The sequence below is a fragment of the Papio anubis genome, chromosome 10 (assembly GCF_008728515.1).
Source record: "Papio anubis isolate 15944 chromosome 10, Panubis1.0, whole genome shotgun sequence".
Taxonomy (NCBI): domain Eukaryota; kingdom Metazoa; phylum Chordata; class Mammalia; order Primates; family Cercopithecidae; genus Papio; species Papio anubis.
In genome coordinates, this window is record NC_044985.1 from 48676536 (window position 1) to 48696760 (window position 20225).

Sequence of the window (20225 nt, forward strand, 5' to 3'; positions counted from 1 at the left end):
CAGCAGCTCACTGGCCAAGAAGGAGAATCAATGAGCTAGATGCTGAGAATAATGCAGCCATAATGTGAAATCTTTTTGAGGTACATGTTCACGTTTTACTTTTTTGGAGTAGAAAATTGAGACTTCAGTTGGTTACAATGGCTTAGCCAAGGTCTGAAGTTACTGGCAACAGAGTTGGCACTGATTCTCCTCCTTGATTCTCATTGATTCTTATGTAATCTATATACAATTTATATACTTATGTCACAGAGAGGAGGCAGCCAATTTCAAAGATGGTATGAAGGCTTGTTGAAGAAGGGTATGGTTGGGATGAGAACGCTGAGCATTTAATAAAAGTTCAAAATGATCACTTAAAGGTAAGAATGTGTTAAGAATTTAGTCAATAATAAATGTAAATGCTTTCATCTGCTTATAAAATACAGGCTACAAATACATTCCCTTAACAGTTTTAGATATCTTAAGTATTAATTACTATAATATTTTGATCTCCTTTTAAATATATTATATGCAACTTTTTAAAAACTTCATGAATTAATCTATGTTACTTAACAGAGGAATTTTCTTTTAAATCATTTTGTATGCTCAGACAATAAAAATTATTTTACATTAATCAACAAATTTGAAAATCTTAAAGCAAACTAGAATTATTTGTTGTAAATTTTCATAATTCTTTTTGTTCCCCAGCATTTCACAAACATGAAAACAGAACTTAGAAAAACTTGTTTTACTGAACATACCTCATTAGTGGCCTTAAAAGGCAAAATAATAATTCTAGAGGCAAACCACTGATTAATTATAGCTCCAATCTAAAGAAAAATTCAACATTATACCCTACATGTAGATTTTGCTCTTAAAAACCTAATTAAGAAAAAAAAATGAATCAGCCTATATATTTTTTTCAATTTTGTGTGGTCATCCTTTATCAGTTATTTAAGAATTTGGATCATGCAAGTAAATTTATGAGTTGGTAATTTTCATTAATAAGTAAATTTGCAACATGTGAATTTACAAAGGACTTCTCACAGTTATTGTTATAGGTTTATATATGGCATTAGTTGAAAAAGTTATTCACATTATGATTTATTCATGTATAATATGATTGGCTTTAGCATACTGTTCATTCTCTTCAAGTCCTGAACTCGTGGATGCCGCATATTTTTAAATTTTTTCTGCCTGTTTACAATGTGTGTAAATGTTTACAATGCATTTAAATAAACGATGGTGATTATAGTGGAAATTGATTATTTGTCAGTGCTGATGGGAAACAGGAAATTTAAGAATGACAGGGACAAATCCTTGAATCAAATTTTTTTTTTTAGTGTAATAAATGCCCCAATAAGTAGATTGCAATTTTTAAACACTAGCAACTCTTAATAAGCACAGAATTATAGGTGCTTACGTTATAAATAAAGAGCTGTAATAACTAGAAGCAGTTTAGGTCTTGAGGGTGGGGGGTAGGAAGAAGGCAGGGAGTTCAATGCCTGTCTAGCTTTGAATTTGAAAACGATTTCATGCTTTACTGTCTCTTTGTCAGCCTGAGAAAAAATAGCTGAGTGTTGGGCAGGTCTTGGAAGCCTGAGGTTTTACGAGGGATGGCATCTTGGCAGGATCTCTAGAAGCAGAGCTGAGACAGACATTCCCGGGCAAGGGGTCTGTGGATGAAGTACTCCAGAAGAAGGGGAATGAGAGGACAGGGCAGGGGAAAGAGCTCAGCAAGTACTGCGGTGGTGGAGCACTGGAGCTCCAACCGTACCGCACATTGGTCCCTCATGGAGGCAAGGAGACCCCCTTGAGGCTCAGGGCAACACTCACTAGCTGGTAAAAGGGCATCTAATCCACCACAGCAGCAACTCCTGTGAGTGGTGCTTGTTTTCGATCATTGCCACCTCTTTCACAGTGATCCCAAGACAGAGGAAAGACGCTGTGTTTGTCATAAGGTGAGATGGTGGGATGACAGGGCGGGGACAAGGACAACAAAAAGAGGAGATGATTATGAGTTGTAAACCCTGCATTTAAATGGGAAAGTGACAAAAGGTGGGTGTGAATGAACTATTTACATGAAGAAGCGGAAGCAGAACAGAAGATGTGATATAGAAGCAACTTATTGCTGCATTTAAAGATAGTAGCGGGCAGCGAGTGTGGGCAGGCATAAGCCAGGTGGAGAGGCTTGATGAGCCCTGCTGGTTGATCACCAGAACTTCAGTTCTACCTCTACAAGCAACAGCTGAATAAGGTTGTGCATTCACATGCACCTGCCCACAAAGTCCTGCTGTCTGCACTTTCAGAGCACAGTCCTCTCTTAGCCTTAATGAAGCTTTAAAATGACTTCCCCATCTACTCCTTTCTGCATAAAGTGAAAAAGGCACATGAAAAGGATTTAGGCTTGGTAATATATAATGCTCTTCTACTTTTTCTAATCTGTTTAAAGGATTAGTAGGAAAAGTAAATCTCCTCAGGCATAAATGCTTAAATTCTTTAGGATTCTTTGATGCACTTTCTAATTAACTAGGAAATTCAGTTGCAGCATGTGTGTGTGTGTGTGTAGTTATTGCACAATTGAAGTTGCAGATATAAGAAATTATATAGTATTTTACCTGTAACATATGAAACCCAGAATAAAAGCAATATTCCCAAAGGAAACCCAGCTTGCTTCATTGAATAAGGCAATCCTGAAAAAACATAAAATGCCCCACCCCTCATATTAACAAGAAAGCTAGAAATACAGAAACTCCCCCCTTCAATTTCTGCATATAATAGGTAAAGTCAATTTATAAACTTATATGACATACTTGTAAGTTGCACATAGGACAGTATTAACATTAAATGTTAGGCATTAATACTTATTTCAGAATAAAATGTTATTAGCTTAGGGACAAGTCAAGAGAACAAGTTTATGAGGTGATGGGATAAGAATTAGAAAGCAGCAAATGAAAAACAAATGCCAGTTCACACAAATAACGTTTACTTCAGGGTAAGAGTGACACAGCCCTGGAATATGTGGAAAATCATTACCTCAAATCCTTTCCTACCTGCTAGCCAAGAAAGCAGAGTGGATAATAAGGAGCACAGAAGGGTTATGGAATATTAAGACAGACAGACTCTGGAGTCAAAATGGGGCTACTATGTAGGAAAAAAATGAGAGAAAAATGAGAAGGTGAAAGTCTTTTTTATAATGCTGACAAGGGTACGTTTAATTATTTCTTGTAATTTTGGGGAAAATGGGCAACTTTAGATTATGGACAATAAAATATCTAAAACAAGCACAGTTAAAATATTTGCAGCCAAGATTTTTATTCTCTGAAAAGTTTTCCCTTAAAGAAAAGAAAACAAGCCGCTGAGCAGGATTCAGTGGCACTGTTTAGCATTGCTCATATGGCTTAGCTTAGCATGTTCACATCAGGAATTAGCTCTAGAATTCTTCCAAGTACAGCTGCCCATACCTTCATTGCACATGGAGGTAGAATTGTAAACAAGCCTTTGTCCCTGTTTCCTTCTACTTTATCTCGGGTAATGCCATTTTATGTATCATTTGGAGAAAAAAAAAAAAGACTATCCATAGAAAAATGTAAAATCAGGAACCATATTAACTTGTGAAAAGTAAAAGTAACTCAAGAGTAAGAAAAGTAGCTCAATCCAGATAAATGTTTAATTTTCAGAAGATGATGACAGAGACAAAAATGTCACAACTTTATAAAACCTTGTATTCTCAAAAAAGTATTGCATTTTGCAGGATTTTGTTTTCTTCTTGTCTTTTCTGAGATAGAATGTTTTCAGGTACCAAAAAGAATAATAACCACTGAAAATATAGCTGCTTTTATTACTATAATGCAATACACTTTTAACTTTTTTCAGACAATTTCCCTTGCTTCTAATACAATGGGAAAATCTGAGCTATTTATTTCTTTTAATTCTGATTTTATGGCTCCTTTGCTAGGAAAATTATATGCATTTTCAATGAACAAATTTGCATTGTTGACTAAATGATATTTAAAATTAATATATTGTAATAATTTTGTACTTTAAAATTTAACATTGTATAGATAGGTAAAGAATGTATGAATTTAATTTTTCATAAGATTGGTATGTTTTCATATTAAACTTTTCACCTCTAACATTTACAAATATCTGGAAGTTTTATACTTCTATAAGGTTAAAGAAAGATGATTCAGATAATGATGGACCCTTCAGTAAGTGGAAAAAAATACATTAGGTAACATTAACAATCAACCACACAGCCTACAGAAAAAATATTCACCACCGCCCATATGCAGTTTCACCTTAATCTACTACATGTGGAAGATGCTCTTAACTGTGGAAGCAGTGTGAATTACAGCCCCATCTTCAGCATAAAAGACACGCACACATACAGTTACACTAGAAAAAAAGGAAGGCTTTTATGGAAGAAAATTACCAATTTTCTTATTTAAGTCTTTTTTTCTTTAAAAATAATTAATGAACACTAGCAGCATAGCGAGTCTTAAATTTTGCCCTTTCACTTAAAATTTAAACCAAAACAAAATACACTTACCTATTATACCAGATCCTATAATCGAGTTGACAACATTAAAAAGAGCAGCAGACTGACAGGTTTTCTCTTTATACTCATGTTCAGAAACAAGGGTTTCTCTGTCATCTAGATCTCTCTATTTTAATAGATAAAATAGCAATTATAAGTAAATACTAGCTCAGAAAATTAGAAAAGTAACAAATATGTAATGCAGGATACTAGCACGATATTTCTAGTAATAATAAGTAATGTCACTAATGAAAATAAAATAATGCCAGGATAACAGTAATAAAGAATAACAATAATGGCTAGTAATTCAACAGAGCTTGGTAGGCTAACTCCATCCTAAAATTTCCAGATTACAGCTGCCCCAGCTGCTAAGTACAGGATCTGTTAGGAATTTGGTGATGTGATTGTGTGAAATTAAATTGCCTGCTAAGGAAAAAAAAACAAAGTCAGATTAAGGCAAAACTTTTTCTCCCAGAGAACTTTTCGCGGTGCTAAACCAAGAGCCCGGGTGAAGGTAGGTGACCTGACCTGTTGCAAGGTGAATGAAATTTCCGGAAAACTGGCTTCAGAACGCCCAGTCGCCAGTTTTACCTGCGGTGGGATGACAGGGTCCTGCCTCTGGTAGCCCATGGCTGCGCGGTTGTCCTGAGGAGGTAGAAGATGCTGGGGCCGAGTTCCGGCTCGCATCCCGCCAGTCTTCCCCGCCACCTTGCGCACAGCCTAGGTCCGCGCGCCGCCGCAGAGCTGCAGGGAGCCAGTTCCACCGGCGCCCTCTGCCCCGTCGGCAGGCCGCGAGGGCTGCAGCCCCAAGATCTCTAGGCTGTGACAGCTTGGGGCGCTTTTCCACCGGAGTTCGCCCAAATATAGTTTTCCTCCGGATGCGGAGATGCTGCAGGATGTTTCTGATCCGGGCTGCCCTGTCTCCCCGCCTCCCGCCTCCACACCCCCGCCTTCCTCAGAGAACAGCGAGAGCTACTCTTCCCCGAAGCTGCAGAGGACAACTTGTTCCACCCACGCTGCCCTGCCTAGATTGCACAGAGTTATGACCGCCTCGTTGCAGCTCGTTCCTAAATTAGCTGCGCCTTTGCTGGGTCCGAAACCCAGGTAAGAGCGCAGAAGCACCCTTGGGCCCGTGGGACATCTTCCCTATTAGCATCTCCTCCTTGCTACACCTTTTCAATGGCAGAGACGACGGGTGAAAATTTGGGACTTTTATTGTAAATGGAAATGGAAAGACTCATAAGAAAATGAATAGCAAAACAAAAAACTTTCCTAGGGTTTTAGCAAACTTGACTACTGAGCATGCTTTGGTCAAACGCTTTCTGGTAACTTTTTAGAAAAAGGAGCCATAGAGAAAATGAAGGTGGATTGTTAATGGATTCAGGTAATGAACCTTGAAGAGGGAAAGAGGAGTACAAGGGTTTGGAAAAGGGATGGCACCTACAGTGTCTGAGCTAGAAGGAATCTTCAGTGACCACCTATACATTACAGATGAAGCAACAAGTCCAGAGAGTATTCAATATCGGAGACAGAATGCATAAGACAACAGTTTCAGGGTCAGTAAGAGCGGTGATATGCCATCATACTTACCAAATTCTGCCTTCCCTTGATATCCACAGGGGATTGGTTCTGGGACCCCTGCAGATACGAAAATCCGGGAATGCTCAGGTCCTTGATACTAAACGGCATAGTATTTACATGTAACCCAGGCACATTCTCCAGCATACTTTAAATCATCTCTAGATTATTTATAACACCTAATACAATGTAAATGCCATTTAACTAGTTGTTATCCTGTATTGTCTAGGAAATAAGAAAAAAAGTCCCTATGTGTTCAGTATAGACACATCCATCCTAGCCCTAACTACATTTTTGATCTGGGATTGGTTTAAGGCATGGATGCAGAACTGGGGATGTGGAGGCCAACTGTACCTAATTAAAGAGGTTCTGTTTCATACATATTTACTTATAATTATGAAAAAAAATTAAAACCGTGGGAAAACGAAAGACATAAACTTTATATACACTCTGCCATCAAATTAACAAATGTTAACATGCTGTCATATTTTCTTCAAATTGTAAAAGTAAACATAATGTCACAATAGGAACCCCCTTGACCTTCTCCATTCCTTTCCCTAGACCTTCAGCCCTAGTCATCGGAGTCATCGGTTCATCAAGTTAGTGTTATCTTTGCTATTCATGCTTTGTATTTTAATCTGTTCATTTATAGCCATAAACAATATATAACATTGGCTTTTGTGTTTTCAACATTTACGAAGATGGTACCATATTGTACATGTTATTTTTCCACTGGCATTTTTATTTTCAGCATCTATGATGTAGATATATGCAGATACGCTTTTTTTTTTCATTATTTCTGACAGTTAAGTCAGCCTTCCCCCTACTGAAAGATAGTAAGGTTGTTTCTCATTTTACACTCTTACGGAGCATAAAAGTGACAGTTTCTCTAGATGTAGAAGTGTTATATAGTAGGTCATGCGCACTTTCATCTTCGTTAGTTTTTTTTTTTTCTTTTTCAGACGGAGTTTCAGTTTTGTTGCCCAGGCTGGAGAGCAATGGTGTGACCTCTGGTCACTGCAACCTCCGCCTCCCGGGTTCAAGTGATTATCTTGCTTCAGCCTCAGGAGTAGCTGGGAATATAGGTGCCCACACCACGCTCGGCTAAGTTTTTGTATTTTTAGTAGAGATGGGGTTTCACCATGTTAGCCAGGCTGGTCTTGAACTCCTGATCTCAGGTGATCCACCCTCCTCAGCCTCCCAAAGTGTTGAGATTACAGGTGTGAGCCACTGTGCCTGGCCTTCATTAAATATTTTTAAATTGCTTTGCAAATTGGTAACATGAATTTCACTTCTACCAACAGAGTTGAAATTCTTGTTTTTCTACATTGTCTGCAACACCAGGATTTACTTAATCTATTTTTTAAGTTTCATTGTTCTGCTGGATTTTTAAGTGGTGTATAATTATTGTATAAATTTGTATTATCCTAATTTACATTGAGATGGAAGATATTTTACATACTAGTTAAATATTTCCATTGTTCTTTTTGTGAATTTCTTTTTTTTTTTTCCCCCCATTTGGTTTTGGTTGTAAATTTTTTCTATTGATTTGTAAGCATAATTTATATATTTGGGGTGGCAACCCTGTGTCATTTATATGTTTTATACGTATCTTTTCCCAGCTTCTCTCTTTTAAATTTTTTTCTAATTCTGTGAAGTTACAGTTTTAATATTAGTAATCTTAATCCTGATACAAGTGCATTGAGAAGCAAAAATTATAACCCTATTTTACTCAAAAAAATAGATGCAGAAATTCCAAGCAAACTATTAGCAAGTTGAACCTATCTGTTCACAAAAAGTTAACAATATCATAAAAAAGTTGAATATAGCCCAACTATGAAAGGATGGCTTAATTAACAAAAAAGTTCATAAATATAATTTCCAACATTAACAGGTAAGAAAAAACCATGTTATTATTTCACTATATTCAGGAAAAACACTTGAAAATGTTGAATTATTGATTTAAAAAAACTTTGTATATCAAAAATATAATACAACTTCCTGATAGTGATAAACTATAGGAAAATATTTTCATTACAAGGAAATTTTGGAAGCATTCCTATTTAATCAGAAGTGAAAAAAATCAATGTTTGTGACTTTTATTTAACTTGATGTTGGAGTTCCTAGTCTAAAGTAGTAAGAAATAAAAGAGAAATCAGAGGTATGAGAATTGGAAAGCTAAAATTAAAACTGTTATCATTTTTACATGATAAAATTGTTTGTATAGAAAAATCCAAAATAATCTAAGAGAAAAAAATTAGAAATAGAGAATATAGAGAGCTTATTAGCATAAGATTAGACTAAAAATATATTAATTTCTCTACAGCAACAGCAAACAACTAGATATTATAATTAAAACGTATATAATAGTGTCAGAGAATATCTAATACTAAGAAATAAATCCAACCAAAGAGAAAAATGTACACAGTCTCTTCAAAAAAAAGATAACAATCAAGGTACATTACAGAAGGCCTAAATAAATTGAGAGATACACCTTATTCATGAATCAGAAAAAATAAATATTCTAAAGATACCGAATCTGACCAAGTTCATCTATTGATTAATACAATTATTTTCACCACTACATTGACCACAAATCTCTGTCAAAACCTTTCCTTTCTGTTTAGTTACAAAAGAAAAATCTTTGTTCTTTAAAAAGTAAAAATAAAATGAAAAGGATAAATTTTAAATGTTCAGTTATTTCCACTCCCAGTGATAACTTTATTTTAAAGATTTTTTTCAATATATCAGGTTGGTACAAAATAATTGCAGTTTTTGCCATTACAGTAATGACAAAACCTAATATTTTGCACCAGCCTAATATTATATGTGTCTCTGTATGTATGTGTTGTTCTTTTTTTCTTTTTGTAGATGATAGGCTCCGTGGTGGTCTTAAAATATATCCACAAATTCTCTGACATCCTCTCTTCAAGAAGTGGAGCTTAATTCCCTTTCCTTTGAGTGCAGGTATGACTTACTGACTTGCTTCTAATGAATAGCATATGACAGAAGTGATGTGTGTACATTCTGTTACTAAGTCATGAAAGTCATTGTGAATTCTGCCTTGTTCTCATTCAGACCACTCTGGGAGAAACCAACAGCTATGTCATGGGGAAATTCAAACCACCTATGGAGCGAGGCTCACATGGTGAGGAAGTAAAGCCTCTTGCCAATACCAAGCGAGTGAGATATACTAAAAGGGGATCCTCCAGCCCCAATCAAGTTTTCATATGACTGCAGCCCCTGCCAGCATCCTAACTGCAACCTCATAAAAGACCTTAGCAATAGCCAGGTGTGGTGGCTTATGCCTGTAATCCCAGCACTTCGAGAGGCTGAGGCGGGCGGGTCAGCTGAGGTCAGGAGTTCAAGATTAGCCTGGCCAACATGGTGATACCCATCTCTACTGAAAATACAAAAATTAGCTGGGTGTGGTGGCATATGCCTGTAGTCCCAGCTACTTGGGAGGCTGAGACAGGAGAATCACCTGAACCCAGAGGCAGAGGTTGCAGTGAGCAGAGATCGTGCCACTGTACTCCACCCTGGGTGACAGAGTGAGACTCTGTCTCAAAACAAAAAAGACCCTAGCAAGGACCCCTTAACCAAACTGCTTCCAAAGACGGGGCCAACAAAAATGTGAGATAATTTGTTTTTTTAGGCCACTAGGTTTTGGCATTGTTTGTTATACACCAATAGATAACTGATATAGGCTCATTCTATACATATTTTTGATGCTCTTTTTAAAAGAACTTTTTCTTAATTTCATAAATATTTAATATAATTTCAAAATATTATATTCTCAATGAGAAAACTCAACAAAGAAAGAGACAGACACATAAAATCACTGGCAATCCTCCCATGCAGAGGTAAGCAGAGTTAACATTTTAGAACCCTACAGTTTAGTCAGATTATACAGTATTTAGTTTGTTGAAGTGCATATTCACATGCACAAAAATAGTTTTATTGAGTCTGTCTTAGCCCCAGACAGAGGCTGTGGGAACTGGACTTTCACAAATATAGAGAGTCCTAATTTGAGCTTTTTATCAAATTATACAATTATGTAGATCATATACTAAGCCTTTGTAGAATTATTATGTTTCATTATTATTTGGTTACAGTCCAGGCGAAGTGACTTCCAAGGGTACCTAGCTCTCTTAGAAATAATAAAAGAAGGCTCTAGCTTGGCAGACATTCGAGTTTAGAAAGCTCTTCCTGATGTCTAATCTGACTCCTTTCTGATATTATTAAAGTCCAAATTTGGATGAGACTAGAGACAATAACTTTCAATCCATATCTCTAGGAAAGAGTGACTTTTTCCTCAACCCTAGAAATCAGTCTGTAAGAGGAGTGCTTTTGTTCTTCCGTGAAAAACCGGATGCTTGACACTCTTACAGTATTGGGTTATTGGCTTCATTGCTGTAACAAACAGAGCACCAATATGTAGCGTTTCAAACAAGATAGACCTTACCTTCTGTCTTTTTAAATTTTCCACAGGTAGGAGTTCTCAATATTTGTCGGAAAGTCTTCTCCAATATGTTCAGCTAAATAATCAAAATATATCTTTTTTAGGATTAATCACCTTAAACATCATTTTTGTAATTTATGTGTTCTATATATTACTCATGAAATAATGCCTTATTTGTGTGGTACCATATTATTATTATTATTGCTTAATTAAGGTATTTTCATGTTTTCTAACTGTAATTATTAGAATTCTGCAAGTCTGCTACAGTGACATTTCTGGTTAGGAGTCAGTGTGGATGGGGCACTGAGCAATAAAGTAAGTATTACTGTGTGAGTAAGCCCTGGTTTGCCCAAGATAGTTTTCATTTAGGCTTCCTGTCCCAATGTAATCATAAGTAGCATTGTATTAATCCATTCTTGCATTGCTATAAAGAAATACCTGAGACTGGGTAATTTATAAAGAAAAGAGGTTAATTGGCTCATGGTTCTGCAGGAGGTACAGGAAGCATAACACTGGTATCTGCTTCTGGGGAGGACTCTGGAAGCTTAAGGTCATGGCAGAAGGCAAAGCAGGAGCAAGAGAGCTAGAGAATTGCTATACACTTTTAAACAACCAGACCTCAAGAGAACTCACTGTGGCTAGGACAGTACCATGGGGAATGGTGCTAAACCATTCATGAGATATCTGCCCCCATGATCCAATCACCTCCCACCAGGCACCACCTGCAACACGGGGATTACATTTCAATATGAAATTTGGGTGGGGACATACATCCAAACTATATCAAGCATCTTTGTCATTCTCAGAAGTGTCCCTGTTTGGATGATAGGTTACAATATCATGCTACCTATGGGGTAGGATGGGGGGACCTATGGGGTAGGATGTGGGAACTATGGGGTACTAATCTCACCTAATATGTACTTAACACTTCACATTTATCTCTTGTGGTATTCAAGTTGAGAAAGGATGCAGATTTTAAAGACATGTGCTTTGGGTTATTTAGTTAGTATAGTGTATTGGGAGCTCAGGCTCTGGAATCAGAAAAAAAACTGGGTCTGAATCAAAGTTCAAGAGATCTTGGCAAGTTGCTGTATTCTTTGAGCCTTAATGTACTTATTTGTAAAAAGGGAAAACTAAGAGCACCTCTCTCAAAGCAGTAGTTGTGGGAATTAAATGAGATAACCTATTTTTTAAATTATTCATAATAATTGTACATATTTATGAGGGGCAGAGTGATATTTGATACATGTATACAATGTTTAATGATCACATCAGGATAATTAGGATATCCATCACCTCATTTATCACTTATTTGTGTTATGAGCATTCAAAATCCTCCCTTCTATCTTTTTGAACATAGATAATAAATTGTTACCTATAGCCACCCCACAGCATGATAGAACAGTAGAACTTATTTCTTCTACCTAGTAATTTTGGAGATGACCTAGACTTCTGTTAGTTTCCTAAAGCTGCCGTAATAAAGTATCATAAACTGGGTGACTTAAAACAACTGAAATTTATTGTCTCACAGTTCTGAAGGCTAGGAGTCCCAAATCAAGGCATCAGCAGAGCCATGCTCCCTCTGAAACCTACAGGGGAGAATCCTTGCTAGCTTCTTGTGGTTGGCTTGCAGATGCAACACTACAATCCTCCATCTTCACATGGCATTTTCCCTGTGTCTCTGCACACTGTTCCCTCTGTGCATGTCTTGTCTGCATCTGAGTTCAAATTATCCTCTCCATTTTTTAAATTAGGATACCTATCATATTAGGGCCTACCCTAATGGCCTCACCTTAACTTGACTACATCTGCACCTACCTCTGTTTCCATAGAAGGTCACATTCTGAGGTAGTAGGGGTTAGGACTTCAACTTACCTTTTCAGGGAGACACAATTTAATCCATAATACTATTTTTAAAGTATTTAGTTATTTGCTTGGCCCATAATAAGCTCTCATTGATGTTTTCTGCTGATATATCCAAACAGAAAAACACTTTGTTAGGCCAAAATCATATAAGATAGAGGGAATTTTGGTCACTGCAAGAGAAACTGCTATTTGGCTTTAAACATTTATTTTTCCTTCCTCCACCCTGAGAGAGACTCTGATTTTGGTCTTGACTGTGGCTACCTGGAAAGAGAACTGAAATGTACATCCTTACTTGTAACTGGTTGTGGTCATACAGCTAATTTTGACCAAGAAGATGCAGGTGGACTGTAAGTCCTTAATGAGAAGGAAAATAATGCCTTACCTTTCTTTTGCTCCTTCTCACTGGCCAGAATGAATGAAGATGGCTGAAGCTGGAGTTTTTCTCTGAAGCAACCACCTGTTGGAAACTTCATGTCGAAGATGCCTGAGTAATACGACAGAGGGAGTCTGGGTCCCTGGTAGATATTCCAGATCTGGGTGTTCATGGTGATATGAGAAAGCAGTAAACTTCAGTTTTGCCTAAATAGCTGTTACTTGGGGCATTCTATCATTTACGGACAAATCTGACCTGGATTAATACACCTCCGCTGGGTACCAAGACTGATCTAATAGTCAAAAAGGTTTCATTCCGTCTAGATGTTTCTCTAGAACAGGACCTAAAGAAGTTCTTTAGCTGAATTTCTTATGGAAGTAATAGGAGAGTTCCTTGTGCTTCATTAAATGTTGTATTGGTAAGTATATATGGTTTACAATTACATGCAAATATAATAAGCTATAAATCATTGGATTCTGGTTTTTTTAGTTTAGTCTCATTAATGAACTGCTAAGAAACCTTGGATAACATATCTAGAATAATACTCTCTCTCTCCAATGTGGTATGGATCCTTCTCTGTATCCTCTGTTGTTGGTCTCATCCATATATCCTTAAGTGTCTCATCCATATAACCTTAACCGTCAAAGGTTTACTTTGGGACCTACAGAGAATTCTTAGTCTTCGATCATTAACTTGAGGACTGACCCAGCAAAACTGAAGCTCTGACTGACTTGAGTGTACTCTCAGCATCTTTCACTTTACTGCCTGTATTCTCTGCATATGTGATAGAGAATATAATTTTAAAGTCTGTGTGGAAAAAAGTATTTCTACTGGAAATCCAAACTGAAATTTGATCCTTCTTTTTTTCAGCTCAGAATATTTTCTTTGTGAGATCATGTACCATTTCCTGGCTCCAGAAGCTGGAGGAGGTGACTGTTACAGCTTAGTCATTTTGTCAGAGGCGTTTGAACCACAGTAACTCCATCTTTAATAGGGGCTGAGCAAAATGAGGCTGAGACCTACTGGGCTACATTCCCAGAGAGTAAAGGCATTCTAAGTCACAGGATGAAATAGGAGGTTGGCACAAGATACAGATCATAACGACCTCACTGATAAAACAGGTTGCATTAAAGAAGCCAGCCAAAACCCACTAAAACCAAGATGGCCATGAGAGTGACCTCTGGTTGTCCTCACTGCTGCACTCCCACCAGCGCCCTGACAGTTTACAGATACCATGGCAACATTGGGAAGTTACCCTATATGGTCTAAAAAGGGGAGGCATGAATAATCCACACATTGTTTAGCATATCATCAAAAAATAACCATAAAAATGGGCAATTAGCAGCCCTCAGGGCTGCTCTAAGGAGTAGCCATTCTTTTACTCCTTTACTTTCTTAATCAACTTGCTTTCTCTTTACTCTATGGGCTCACCCTGAATTCTTTCTTGCACAAGATCCAATAACTCTTGGGGTCTGGATTGGTACTGCTTTTCTGTAACATATTCATGCCAGCTATAATATGAATAACATGATACAAGACAGTAGGTAAGCAAACTGTGATTATCTTCAAATAGTATCAGCTTTTATCACTCACTAATAAATATGCCCAAAACACACCCAAAGTGACAAGGTAGAAGAACCAAAATTGGGGGCTGGGTATCGTTTAGTATCTTTTAATCAACGTGATCTATGAAGGTTACACTAGAATAAGTAAGAGCTCATTTACCGATTTTGATCTTTTTTCTTCTTTTGTTTTATTGAAGTTCCATTTGCATTATGTCATCCCTGTATCAGTTCAATTTGGCCTGGAGAAAGGATATTGTATACCCTTTGGATAGGTTGGCCGGGAAGACCAGATTCTGGCAAGATAGTACACTTGACAGTGACAACTAAAGAACATGCAACCTGGGGCACAGAGTGGGGTGGAACCTTGGCAGTAGAAGTATTAGGGATGACTGTGACTGTGTATCCTCTCCCAGCTACAGCAGTGCCTTATACATGATGTTTGCCAGAAATACTCTTCCCCACAAAGAAGGGCAGTGGTGCTAAAATCAGGAAGTGGGAGCAAAGGGACCAAAAAGACTTTGTGGCCAGAGCCAATATTGCCCATAGTGTAGAAATATGAGGTTGGCAAACTTTCCCCAAATCTCTGAATCTGACTTAAGTCTCTTTCTTTCTGATCTTGGGTAATTTTGTTTACTTCTAAAATACAGCACTCAATCCTTTATTGCATGCTGTAGCTAAGTATGGTCATATCTGTGGGAATGGTAAGCTTATTGTGGGAAAGGATCACATTTATGTTGCTGTTGATGAAGATTTTTTTTTCCCACTGAACCTAGCATAGTGATTCACACAGTCACTGCTGCTCATTAAAAATGTTCCAAATGGAAGAAACAATCCAAACAGGAATTAGCAACAAAAAAGCCTTGTTGTTAAGTGTCAGTAAATTTCATGTGGACAGCAATAAGGACCATCAGGAGAATATTTAATGAAATTATGATGTTCATTTGCCTCTAGGGCTTCTAAGAGACTGAGAAAAGCCTGGCTCATCTCCATTTACTAATGCAAGCAGAATATTTCGAAAAATACATTTTAGAAAAGAGTGACACAAAATTGTGATACATTTCTAACCATTTGACAAATTAACACTTTGTTTTTAAACCCAAACGTAGTGTAATATTACTGTTATTCATACAATAATGAAAGGATGTGTTAAAATATATTTATTTATAATGCTTAAAATGGGGTGGTGTTATAATGTGTCATAAGTTTAAGATTAAGAGTGACATGTTTTAATTTTAGTGTATCTATGCTGCCCTAGGTGTAACTGCCCAGTGGGTTCTTCCTGCCTGCTATACAAACAAAATCAATTCACAGAGATCATGGCATTTCAGCAAAGAAAGAGTTTAATTGACATGAGGCCAGCCATTGCTATGTGGGAGATGGAATTATTATTCAAATCAATCTCTTCAAGAATTTTATGGCTGGAGTTTTTCAAAGGTAGTTTTGGGGAAAGGGTGGGGGTCGAGAGGCAATGGGTGCTTGCTGCTGATTGGCTGGGGGTGCAATCACAGGGGTGTGGAAATGATCTTCCTGTGCACTTGACTTGCTTCTGGGTGGGGCCACAGAAGCTAGTGTTTGGTGGGTTTAGGTGGGGCCTTTGGTTATGAAACGTGAAAAAAACCCTTAAAAGATATCTCAAAAGGCCAATCATAGGTTCTAAAATAGTGATGCTATCTGCAGGAGTAATTGGGGAAGTTGCATATTTTGTAATCTCCAGAATAATGGCTGGCAATCCTTTATGTGTGCACCTTAGCAGAATTCAGGCTCCTCTGTTCTCTTAGTCTGGTGGTCTTTCCTTTGCTTTACAAAGGCAGTTGAGTTTATGGGAAGGACTACTATCACTTAAACTGTAAACTAAATGTTTCCCAAAGTTAGCTTCACCCAAGTCCAGGAATAATGAAGGACAGCTTGAAGGGTAAAGGCAAAACTGGGTGGCTAGATCGGATCTCCCCCACTGCCAGTATTTTCTTACTGATACAGTTTTTGCAAAGGTGGTTTCATAGGTATAACATCATAAATCTGAAGCTTTTCAAACATTGAAAGCTCAAACCAAATGGCCCTTCTCAACTGCCTGTGACAGACACTGTCTGTCTTAGAAGTGTTTAGTAGAAATGTATTAAAAAGATGCTAAGGACACCCAAAAGACTAGCAACTGAGGTTGCACGTTATCCACTCACATTTCAAAAGGATTATCTACTCATCCTCTATAAGGAGGGGAAAGGATGTACTAGGTTCCACAAATCAGCCCCAGTGCTGACATTGCCCCAGTAACATATCTGAAAGCTCACACGCTCTGATTAGAAAAACAATGTAGGATCTATTGAATATGTCTACGTTTCCCACTTTTGATCATTACTAATTACCAATAAAGATTGTGCGTGTGGCATTCTATAGGTTCTGAAAACAAGGTATGTATGCTCTATAGTTTGGAACCAACCTTCATCACAAGATGACTAACTTGATTAGGTAGTATAAGAGATGTACCAAATGAGTGAAATAGATATATTTATTGGAGCAATTTAGAGGAAGTGATAATTATAGGAGGGTGAGGTGTGGGTGGTCAGTAGTACTTGATGGAAGGCTGGAAACATAAAATTTAGCCTAGCAAAAATGAAATTTAACTTACAAATATAGCATCCTGATCTTGAATCTGAACAACCAACTGTATAGGTGCAAGGTAAGAACGTGTGGGTTATCTCCAACTCATTTGTAATACTGTTTTTAATTAACAAGACATTTAAATAATGCAACAATTTAATGGGGCTGAGAAAAAAGTCTAACACAGTCAGGTAAAGTACTTGTAATAATTACACAGAACAAGAATAATGATAATCCAGACCATCTGTATTGGTCACACCACACATGAATTATTGTTTTCAGCTCTGGAAACCACAATTTGAGGAAAGTTACAGATAAACTGGGACATTTACAACTGAGAGGGATCAGAATAATGAGACGATACTGAGTCTCACAGTGCTTTAACTAGCCAGAGAATAAAGATTCAGAGGTTGAGAGGCTCACTCAGTATTACTAATGGCTTTATAACCTAATTACTTAGAGTTGTCCCGGGATAAAATGAGTGGTAAATTGTTGCTAGAGGTATTTAAACCTGAGCATGACTACTGGGCAAGGACGTTGTAGGGGATGTTGAAGGATAGAAAGGGTGCTAGGTGTTCTCCTTTGCTTGTCAGTAAACAGAAACCTACTTGCGCTTCTTTAGGAGTGGGGAAAGTGGTGATTAGAACAATTTTTGTAATGAATCTAGGACTAGAAAATTTGTCAAGATTCCAGGTATCCCTAGATTTTTCTTTTCTCTGTCTATCATGGCCAGCATGATCTTTTTCTCATGGAATCTTAGCTTTTTTTCTGTAGGTCTACTTCATTATTCTCTTGCAACTGACTGGTTAGTCACTGAGTTCTCTGGGGAAAATTCCAGAGCAAGTGAGTCTGACAGGCTTAGCTACATACCTTTGCCTCCATTGAGCACAGCTTGTTGAACCACACCTCCTCCTAGGAGGCTGCCAGCTGTTAAAAGATAAACTTAAGCACATTAACATTTTAAAGAGTTTATTTGAGCAGACAGTGATTCATGAATTGACAGTGCCAAAGCACAACCAGGTTGGGCTCCACTGAAGGGGAATAAGGGAAAAAGTTTTATCAGGTGTTCTCGGAAGCAAGACAAAGAAAATATTTGATTGGCTAAAGTAGCCTTAAAGTCCCTAGTTAGAGGTTAGTTGGCAGTTTCTGATTGGTTAAGATTAAGTTCCATTTTCCTAGGCTATGACCATTCCCTCTGAGCTGGGTTTGAGTTCATATGTGATGAACTCAGGGGGCTAGAGTCACCTCAGTTTGATGGTTTCCCAATTAATTATTTTAACACAGCTTAGGGATGAGCTCTTCTTGGGCTAGTTACCAATCTCTCATCCAGTCAATTGGCCATTGTGCCAGCTACGGTGACTTCCCTACAAAGCAAGGGGAGTGGGAATGAAGAAAACAGCTTGAGCTGAAGGTGGGTTTGAGCAGTGGCCTGCAGTGTGGTTCATATACATGGAAATACTAGATGGCATTAAAATTCCTCTACCACTTGTAATTCCTCAATTCCATGATGCTAGTGGTATTGGTGGGTCTTTGTTTTCAGATCTCCCAAGATGGTGGCGGCTGCTCCCAACATGGCAGCAAGCTTTTTGTTCTCTGACCTGGGGTTCTTGGCCTCACAGATTCCAAAGAATGGAACCTTGGGCCATGTGGTGAGTGCTAAAGCTCTATGAGAAGCCATGGGTCACGGAAGAGAACCGTGGAACCCAGCGACTAGTATTCGGCGGCTAGGATGAACCAGGGCACTTAGCCATGCAGGAACAATGGCAAGCCTCTAGCCTGATCAGGAGTGGCACTGGGCGCCTCTCTGGATCAGAAGTGCAGCAGATACCCTGCCGGATCCGGAGGGGTGGAAGTCAGCAGCAGGTCTGCAACAGCCGCGATCAGCAGTGGTGGATGGCGAGTGAAAGCTGAGCTCCAGCCGGAACAAACACAGAGCAGAAGAGTGTGCAGTTGCAAGATTTAATAGAGTGAAAACAGAGCTCCCATACAACGGGAGGGGACCCAAAGGGGTTTGCCTGATCCAGCTCAAATGCCTGGGTTTATATCCCGACCATGTCCCTCCCCCTGTGCTCTTAGGTGATAGATGATTTGACTATTTCCTTACCTCCTGCTTTTGGCCTAATTGATATTTTAGTGAGCTCTCTTTACTACCTGATGGGTCAAGTGTGAGCTGAGTTATAAGCCCCATGTTTGAAGGTGGGTGTGGTCACCTTCCCCAGCTAGGCTTAGGAATTCTTAGTCAGCCTAGGAAATCCAGCTAGTCCTGTCTCTCACTAGTAGGATTAGAATTCGACCTTATCATTAAAAATGAGATAAGGGGACTGTATTAGTCCATTCTCATGCTGCTATGAAATTACCCAAGACTGGGTAATGTATTAAAAAAAGAGATTTAATTGACTCACAGTTCCACATGGGTGAGGAGGCCTCAGGAAACTTACAGTCATGGCAGAAGGCACCTCTTTACAGGGCAGCAGGAGAAAGAATGAGTGCCAGCAGAGGAAATGCCAGACACTTATAAAACTATCAGATCTTGTAAGAACTCACTATCATGAGAACAGCATGGGGGAAACCACCCCCTGATTCAATCACTTCCCACCAAGTCCCTCCCATGACACGTGAGGATTATGAGGATTACAATTCAAGATGAGATTTTGGTGGGGACACAAAGCCTAACCATTTCAGGAAGAATATGTCGATTCCTGATATGGAGAATAAGAAACATGTATCATAAAATGGTAAGGAGAAAGGAGTGTTTGGAACCAAATAAAGGTAGATTCTGATTAGTTTTATTATCATTTCTCATTACTTTTTAGTTTATAATATTGTCTTTTATTACATACTTTCCTTCTGTTAACTTTGGGGGTGCCATGGGCCTATTGCTAGACAAACAGTAGCAAAGGTGCTCAGTTTGCAAAGATGTAAAATATATTTTTGAGATATGAAGCACTATGAATGTTTCATGAGTTAAAAATAATATGTCATAGTAAGTGGCTTCCTTCTTATTGGTGGTTAGTTTCTCTATATCGGCCATGTGAGAAAATGAAGTGAAAGCAAGAATGCAACAAGGCATGTTTCCCCCTTGATTTCTTGGTATCTCTATCTTTTAAAAAAATTTACAGAAAATGTTTTTTATTTCAGTTCATCTTTCTTTTACCCCTTCCTTAGCTGTCTTCCTTTCTCAAAGTTCTTGCAATCTATTTCTTACTAACATGAGACCCTAACGTATTTTCTAAAAAATGTCAGTATGAACAGAGTGACCACTTGCCATAG

At 38.1% G+C, this 20225-nt stretch overlaps 1 protein-coding gene and 1 long non-coding RNA gene across 7 annotated transcripts in view; one reads left to right on the forward strand and one right to left on the reverse strand.

Moving 5' to 3' along the window:
* SLC38A11 (solute carrier family 38 member 11) overlaps nt 1–5415 on the reverse strand; it is a 59354-nt gene extending 53939 nt beyond the window's left edge. For 3 of the 6 annotated variants that reach the window (XM_021923679.2, XM_021923677.2, XM_021923674.2), the window contains exons 1-3: nt 5045–5225; nt 4529–4643; nt 2595–2669 (exon numbers count right to left, since the gene is read on the reverse strand). In XM_021923679.2, the coding sequence (XP_021779371.2) occupies nt 2595–2669; nt 4529–4643; nt 5045–5203 (349 nt within the window). In that variant the 5' untranslated portion in view covers nt 5204–5225. Of the gene's footprint in view, nt 1–2594; nt 2670–4528; nt 4644–5044 lie in introns of all 6 variants that reach the window. The other 3 variants (XM_021923675.2, XM_021923678.2, XM_021923676.2) reach the window with 3 other exon arrangements.
* A 97-nt stretch (nt 5416–5512) lies between these two features.
* LOC103876289 lies at nt 5513–13898 on the forward strand. The gene is made up of 5 exons (XR_002516118.2): nt 5513–5620; nt 8966–9061; nt 9173–9242; nt 10803–10871; nt 12833–13898. It is a non-coding gene; the product is annotated as an uncharacterized LOC103876289 (long non-coding RNA).
* Nucleotides 13899–20225: the final 6327 nt, after the last annotated feature.